Raw genomic sequence first — 8,433 nt, 5'->3', positions numbered from 1 at the left:
CATAGAAATCTCAGAAACAAATTACACATCTACCATGTATTTAGCATAATCTCGTATGATGGAGGTGAAAATCAATTCAAAAACTTATATAGTCAAACTCATTTCTCCAATGTCTCCCAACTCCAACAATTCTGCTCTTGACCAAGTTGCTCACAGAAAAAATGTCTAGGTTGTGGAACCAAACTTCGGTTTTCAACCTGACAACCCTTTCATGGTGATATCTCAGCATGAAAGGCTCAGGCAGCAAAGAGAGAATGCTTCTGTTGCTGGGGAAGTCATTGATTTGCACAATTTTAAGACATAAAGGAGGCCAAGAGGTAGAGAAACAGTTGATTTGGATAAACAAGCAGTCAGTGACAGCCATTTCGGAGGCAGTGATAAATGAACAAATAGAGATGCTGCATGCTGACCTGAAAGTGATTCATTTAAGGCTAGTAGGGGGTGGTTTGATAAATTTAAGAAAATAAGTGCTTATTTATAGATTAAAAAGTACATTAGACATATACTGTATATAAGAAAGATTAAAGCAGTGAATCATTTGGGGGTCTGGAATGGATTAATTGAATTTACATTATTTCTAATGGGAAAAATGATTCGGTTTTCGAACAAATCACTCCTTTAACAGCCTTCCAGAATGAATTAAGTTCAAGAACCGAGGTTCCACTATAGTTCAATTGGAGAGTAAATGGAAACAAAAAATACCAAACACAATACAAGCAGGGAATTGTTAAAATGAAATATTGACAGTATTGCTATACTATTTCTTAGAAAAGCTGCATCGAATGCAGGAGTGGGGAGAGAAACCTGATGGCAACCGGGCATTGTCTGAGTGGATTAAAGAGACAAGGACGTGACCTTCATAACAGCTCTAGGCACAGCTGAGAACAAGAATATTTGGTTTTATAGTTTGAAATGCAAAAGAGGCACTTATTTAAATACACAGTTTACATGGTTTGCTTTTTACATGTTATTAGGGGAACCAGCTGTCTCTTAGAAAAGTGGAGCTGAATTTCCACATCTGTCTGAGAGGATACAGAAAGCCCCTCTGGCACTGACTGCAGCAGAGTCCAGCTCTGCTAGGGGAGTGCAGACATAGACCCGAGTCTGGAACCTGGCCTGCATTTCCTATGGAAATAAGGCCACATGCTGGAGGCCATCCACACTGGAGTATTTAACTAAAGGTGTTTAGGTATATCATTGTATCATTGTTCCCCCCATCAGAAAAAAATACATTTTAGTTCCAATTCAGATACAGGAATAAATCCCTAGGCAGAGGAGTACCAGAGGTGGCAGTGGGCTTAGGTAGTATTATCTTTTGGCAATTTGGAGGTGGGCCACCTTTTAGTCTCATAAGAGCAGCCTCCTCCCCACCCCCTATGTCTGCGATAGGCCTTGCCTGAATGTATGTGTCAAAAGTGCCCTAAGTCAGATGGTCTATAATTACCTATCAAAAGTGAAAAAAATCACTACTGAGGTTCTAATAATTGATTAGCCATGAATACCACATTTCTTTTGGGATCTGAACAATTAAATCCAACCAAGAGAGAGTAGTTCTGGCTTTTACTTATGTTTACCTTTTCCTAATACTATCCAGTTAAATTCACACAGGAATGTATGTATATATATTTTCAAATGGTTCTGAATTAAATTACAGACTATACATATGTACACATTTTAATATAAAGGTGATTATGTTGCTCATCATCAACTTCTGGGCTGTCCATCTGGAGTGAGCTCATACCTGTAAGACAATTGGGTTTGGATTTATGTTAGTATTGAGAGTGTGTTGTGATAGCATCAGGACAGTCTAGGTCTGTATGGGACCAGCAGAACCCATCTCTTTATAAGCCAGGATTAAGGCTAGAGCTGACAGATCCTCTAGGTAATTGAGATCTGCAGATAGTAAAGGTGATTGATAATCAGCCTTCCTCCTCAACCAAAGGAACTGAAATGTTCTGAGAAGAGAAAAACTTTGGAGAGAATATGGGCAAATGAGACTATTAACGTGATAAAATGAAAGGGCTCACTTACCATTGTGAGAAGCCCATAATCAGATCTTCTTCTGATAAATCAATCAGCACCTAAAAAAATCACAAATCAGTTCCCTTTAAAAAATGTTGTGCTAAATGGAAACATACTGGGATAAATGGGATTGATCATTAAAAAGGTCTATTTGGCTTTCAACATGGAACCTCTCCAGAAGGACAGTGGCCTCAATGTCCTGGGGAGGTGAATTGCTGTATACCCCAGGAATGTCTGTATGAATGTTACAGAGAGAACAGCTTGCCTTTACTCATTAACTGATCATAATTTAAAGCAAGACACCATAGTTGCCTCAACTGTAAAAATGGGGATATCACCTACTTCATGGAAGTGGGCTTTAAAAAGATGAGCATAAGATGTTTATTAGAATACAACTATGAAGTATTGTACAAATATAATTCTTCTTTGCCTCCCCTTAGCATCTTTCTGAAGATTCTATTTCCTCTACTACTTTAAGCAAAATCCTATCACAAAAATATTGACGTAATAAGATCCTTGCTTTACAACAACAATGCTATATATGTAGAAATATATTCAGAAACAATACTTAATACCATAGTAGATGTTCAAATACTTATGCAATCATGAATTGGGATATTCTTGAGTTTTTTACAGTAGGATTTATTATATTAATTTATTCATCTACATCATTTAGTTTCAAGAATATTTTAAGAAACACACCCAAAACCTCCTAATGAGGCCATAACTTCCTTGAATTCAGTTCTGGTAACAGTTACATGATCCAATCAGAATTTCTACAAGGGTGCCATTACCAAGGAACTCTTGTTCTTGTACTTACTTTTCCTAGCTCCTTCCTTCTGTGTGAGCCAAGTGGCCTACTGTTTTTCACTGCAACGTCTAGTGACCTCTTCTGTACTTCTTCCAAGGGAACAAAAAATTCAAATCTTTAAGAAGCAGAAAGTCAGGAAATCAAAGTTACATATTTTCATTGAAAGTGTGTCATCCATTTTCCTACTTTTGAAACAGAAGATATATAGACTATTGAGAATAGCTCACAGAACAGTATTGGCTCATAGCAGATACTCAGTGCATCACTGCCATGCATAATCAACGTCCTGGAAGTGTCAAGAGCCTGTTTGCCTCTCTTAAGTCATTGGACTACTGTGCTGTGTGGTCTTGGTGCTGTTGTTGAACATCAGTTGATCATATAGGTGTGGGTTTATTTCTGGGTTCTCTATTCTGTTCCATTGATCTGTGTGTCTGTTTTTATGCCAGTAACATTCTGTGTGATTACTGTAGCTTTGTAATATACTAGTAGTTGAAATTGAGGAGTGTGATGCCTCTGGCTTTGCTCTTTCTCAAGGTTGCTTTGGGTCTTTTATAGTTTCATGCAAATTTTAGGATTGTTTATTCTATCTCTGTGAAATATACCTGGGATTTTGATAGGGATTCTGTTGAATCTGTAGTTGCTGTGGGTAGTATTAATTTTTTCAATTCATGAGCACAAACCATCTTTCTATTTATGTCCCCGTCAATTTCTTTCATTAATGTCTTATAGTTTTCAATCTACAGGTCTTTCGCTTTCTTGGTTAAATTTATTCCTAGGTATTTTATTCTTTATAATATTTTAAATGGGATTAATTTATCCCCTGTTCATTAGTGTACAGAAATGCAACATATTTTTGTATATTGACTTTGTATCCTGTAACTTTCTTACATTTGTTGATAAGTTTCAACAGTTTTTTGTGTGGATTCTTTAGGATTTTCTATGTATAGTATGTCATCAGTAACAATTTTACTTCTCTCCAATTTGGGGGCCTTTTATTTCTTCTTGTTGCCTGATTGCTGTGGCTAGGACTTCCAGTACTATGTTGAATAAAAGTGACAAGAATGGGCATAGCATACTTGTCTTGTTCCTGATCTTAGAAGGTTTTAAGCTTTTTATCATTGAACATGGTATCAGTTGTGGGCTTGTCATATATGGCCTTTGTTATATTGAGAGCTTTTATTATGAATGAATGTATGTGAAATGCTTTTTATGCTTCTATTGAGATGATATTACTGCTTCAAAATCCTTACTAGTAATTGGTCTATTCAGATTTTCTATTTCTTCATGATTGCCTTGGTAGGTTGTCTGTATCTAGGAATTTATCCATTTCTTCTAGATTGTTAAATCTGTTGGTGTATAATTGTAGTCTTTTACGATCCTTTCTATTTCTGTGGTATCAGCCTGGCTCAGTGGTTGAGCACTGATCTACGAACCAGGAGTTCACGGCTCAAATCCCCGGTGCGGGGGCATGCAGCTGATCAGTGATTCTCTCTCATCATTGATATTTCTATCTCTCTGAAAATCAATAATATATATATTTCTGTGGTATCATTTGTAATGTTTCTTTTTTCTGATTTTGTCTTTTTTCCTTGTTACGTCTAGCTAAAGGTTTATCAACTTTATCTTTTCTATTGTCCTTTTAGTTTATTTCATTTATTCCCACTCTGATCTTTTTCTTTCCTTCTAACTTTGGGCTTTGATCTCTTTTATTCATTTAGAGATTTATCGCTATGAACTTCCCACTTAGAACTGCTTTTGTTGCATTCCATTTTCATTTCACTTGATTTCTTTGTTGACCCATTAGTTGTTCAATAGCACGTTGTTTAATCTCCACATAATTGTGAACTGTCCAGTTTTCCTCTTTTAATTAATTTCTGATTTCATGCCATTTGATTGAAATCATATCGAGCATCTTTTCCAGTCTTCCTAAATTAAGACTTTTGTGGTCTAACATGATCTATCCTGAGGAGTGTTCCATATGCATTTGAGAAGGTACCTATATTCAGCTGCTTTGGATGGAATGTTCTGAATATACTTGTTAAGGTCAATGTTGCCTTATTGATTTTCTGTCTGGTCCCATAGTCAAGGGAAGTAACAACTAAAATGGGTAGTTATTCTAAGATAAGAGGAAACCAAAATTATCAGGTATATCTTCCTTGGCTGGCTAGAAATGTCTTCTCAGGATTCTGAAGAAGGAAGCAATTATGAGATTTTTATTTCTGTACCTTGAGGCCCACTTGAAATAAAAAATGGATAAGATTTACCACCACAAAGCCATCGAAAACAAGCAATGTCCCCTAAGGACATGGGTGGACAAGGTATTGAGGGTATCTGTCACCTATGCTTTGTTGTAGGAGGGAAGAGAGGCCAAAGGACTTGCTTTAGAGAAAATTTTGGGTTTATTTTTAACTTCTGCTCTAACACAGATTCAAAGAAAATATATTTCACCAGATTAAAATCCTTTTCCTGCCAAAGAGGCTTCATTTAAAGGTATGGAACATTACATAATCAGGAATACTTTAGCTCCTATGACCAAGTAAGTAGTCAGCTCTTTTCTTCCACTAAAGTATATAGAAGCTTCATGAAGGCATAGACCATGTTGTCCTGTTCAACCCTAGCCGTTCACATGATCTGGCAGACTGCCAGGCACACAACAGGTGCTCAGCAAGAACCTGAGTGGGTGAGGCACTCTGGGCAGGCCGACTGGACCACTTACGTCTCATCGAACCAGGGTTCCACGGTCTTCCGCTTCACTGAGGTCTTCTTACGACTTGTCCACCTCCTTTCTGGCAACAAGTAGATACGGACATAAGGATCAACTCCACTGCTGGTACAGCGTGTCAGGTTTCTGATTTGGTTTCAAAGACATTAAAGAAAAAAGGTCCTGATTTTCAAACATTGAAAACACTCATGTGGAGAAAGCTGAACTAGCTATTGAGCTTTCGGTGCCCTTGAGGATAAAAATGCCCAGGAGTCTAGATGACCAACAAAGCAAAGGTCTGTGGAATTGGGAGGACAAAACATCTGATGCGTGGTTTTGACAACATGAGTTTTCGTATAGTTTGGAGTACAGCTAAATACTTTCCATCTGAAGGAAGCTGAGAAAACATACTGACTCCCACCACCCCAGGCAGTTTGGCAGCGCCTGCTTCTGAGCAAAGCCCCTGGCTTGAGCCCATCAACACCACTGAGGCCTTGTCACTCACAGGAAGACAGCCTTCAGGCCTCACTGGTTCCCGCTGTATTGTCTACTAGTATCTTGGGGCTGCCCCTCTCTGCCAAGTGCCCCCCTCCATTTTGGGTCTTTACCTGCAGCCGTTGATTAGCACGCTGAGGCAGCGCCGCAGACACACATAACGCACTGTGAGCTGAATCTCGCCCAGCCTCCGCGGCCTGAAATCCCTGCCCCTGCAAAGAAAGGGCTGGTCACTTCTCTTGCCTTTAAAAGTGTTGGCCTCTCTCCCTACCCCCAAGACAAAGCATGTCCTGCTTTTGGAACATGGGTTAATTAAAAAATTCTTCAGTTGTCAGTTCCATCCCACATTCACGTGTAATGATCCTGCTTTACCATAGGAAGAGCATGAGCCCTGGAGTGGGACCTGCCTTACAGCATGACTGCTTGTGGGACCTCGGGTGAGTTGACTTTTAGGATAGTAAGTTCTATTTCAGAGGGTTATTGTGAAAATGGAATTAAATAATGCACTATCCCCATAATAAGCACTTACGTGGCAGTCATTGATTACATAACTCCATATTATCCCTGTGTAACTCTTCAGAATTCAGGAAGATTTCTGCTGTAACAGCCAAAGTCCAGGGTCTATTTACAGTTTTGTGTATAGACTGGTGTACATGTGCTCACTTGCTCTCCCCTCCACCACCCCACCCTGCTGCCTCTCGTGAAGCCATTCTGTGAAAAACCAGAACTTGAACAGAAAAGTAAGTTCATATCTGCTTTTCCCTCCGGGGAGTTATTTTTCAGGCAGGTGATCTTAGAAAAGATTAAGCAAAGAAGTGCATACTCAATGGTGAGGCTGATATCTGTCAGGTCAAAGCAGGAGGTGGCCAGGGAGTTGAGCGAGGACATGCTGGGAGCCAGCCTCGCGGGTGGCCATGCGAATGGGGAGGCAAGGCATTTCATGGGTCTGGGTGACTTGATGGGCCCTGGAGAGTGGGAGCCTGGGACAGTCAGGAAGATGGAGGTCGAACTCTTCTTCTCCCCCATGGGCTCACAGAAACCTTTGGCACTGTCCTTGCCTTTCGGCTCTGGGCCTGTCGCTTGGGGTGTGGGCTCGGTGGTAGCAGTGGTGGCACTGGTGGCTGTCGCGGTGCTCTTGGAGGCTTCCTTGGTACCAGAAGCAGGGTCTGGGGGGCAGGGCAAGTCTGCAGGACCCTCTCCCTGGGGTGGATCTTTGGGACCTTGATTGGTGGCCACCTTCTTAACGAACAGAGGGCCTTTCTTTAGGGCTTCAGGTCCTGTGTATGGGCTGCCCATCTCTCGTTCTTCCACGCGTAGGAACTGCAAGCAAATGGCAGGGCTCTTTATGGGCTGAGCCCACCACTTCCACTTCCCTCTCACCTTACCCTCTGGGAAATGGTTCCTTCTCTTTTTTTTCTGGGAAGAACAGTTTTCGCAAAACTCCCAATTCCTTCCTGACTGCCCAATACAATTTTCCCTCCAGACCATGTTTTCCTTAGCCTCTCTCGGCCTTGCCCCCTCTGACCAGTACTTCTCCATCTTCCCTCTTCCTCCTGCCTCACTTGTGGGTTTTCATGAAGACTCAGTCCCGGTCCCTCCTTGCTATACTCATACTGGCTGCACGAGAGTTGCACTCTCAGCATGCAACTCCCAGACCTATACCTTCAGTCTTCCCTCACCTTAATCTTCACACCTATCACCAGCTACCTTCTGGATATGGTGTTTTCCAACTGTCACCTATTCACCATTACTTTCCCTAAAATGTGTTTTCTATCCACACATACCTCTGTAGCCCTAGCACCAAATTTCCAAACTTCAGCCATTGCATTTCCTCTTTTCCCTTCATTATTTATCAGGACCTTAGCAAGGGTTTCCATTTCTAGCAGTATGGTGGTTAACATATTCTGAAAAACATCTTGTTAGGAATGCCCCAATAAAATAAACATCCTTTTAAATAGCCAAAATCACAAAGAAAGTCAAGTCCCTAGGGCTTAAAAAAAAACTAAAAAATGAAGGTTAAGCTTTCTGAGGGTCATTTATCAACCGTGGAATCCAAGGGATTAGGAAAAGAGGCCTTGGTCGGTTTGAGACTGGGAGCTGAAATAGAACCTATGAAGGTAGGATCTCTTTAGTGAAAAAGTAGCCTAGGATACACATTCCACCCACCAGCAAAAACTAATGACAGGACATGTGTCTGTCTCAGCCTGAATCTGGTCGGGGGGAAATTAAGTCTTTTCTAACAATAGGGCACCTGTAGGCCTCTCTCATATGAATTTACACTATCTGTGGTGCCTTGAAACCCAAAGTTAAAAATTAACATAGGCTCTGGCTGGGTAGCTTAGTTGGTTGGAGTGTTGTTCCAATATGCCAGGGCTGCAGGTTCAATCCCAAGTCGGGGCACATA

At 40.7% G+C, this 8,433-nt stretch overlaps 1 protein-coding gene across 1 annotated transcript in view; it reads right to left on the bottom strand.

Moving 5' to 3' along the window:
* Positions 1–1,551: 1,551 nt before the first annotated feature.
* ESYT3 (extended synaptotagmin like protein 3) overlaps positions 1,552–8,433 on the bottom strand; it is a gene marked incomplete at its 5' end in the record, with an annotated part of 41,542 nt that continues 34,660 nt past the window's right edge. Inside the window, 6 exons of the mRNA XM_015561360.1 lie at positions 1,552–1,741; positions 2,032–2,081; positions 2,843–2,948; positions 5,550–5,681; positions 6,143–6,241; positions 6,853–7,349. Of these exons, the coding sequence (XP_015416846.1) occupies positions 1,705–1,741; positions 2,032–2,081; positions 2,843–2,948; positions 5,550–5,681; positions 6,143–6,241; positions 6,853–7,349 (921 nt within the window). The remainder of the gene's footprint in view (positions 1,742–2,031; positions 2,082–2,842; positions 2,949–5,549; positions 5,682–6,142; positions 6,242–6,852; positions 7,350–8,433) is intronic.

This window comes from Myotis davidii, unplaced genomic scaffold, assembly GCF_000327345.1.
Source record: "Myotis davidii unplaced genomic scaffold, ASM32734v1 scaffold415, whole genome shotgun sequence".
Lineage (NCBI taxonomy): Eukaryota > Metazoa > Chordata > Mammalia > Chiroptera > Vespertilionidae > Myotis > Myotis davidii.
The sequence above is the reverse complement of the archived record's forward strand: the minus strand, read 5'-3'. Positions and strand labels throughout refer to the sequence as shown.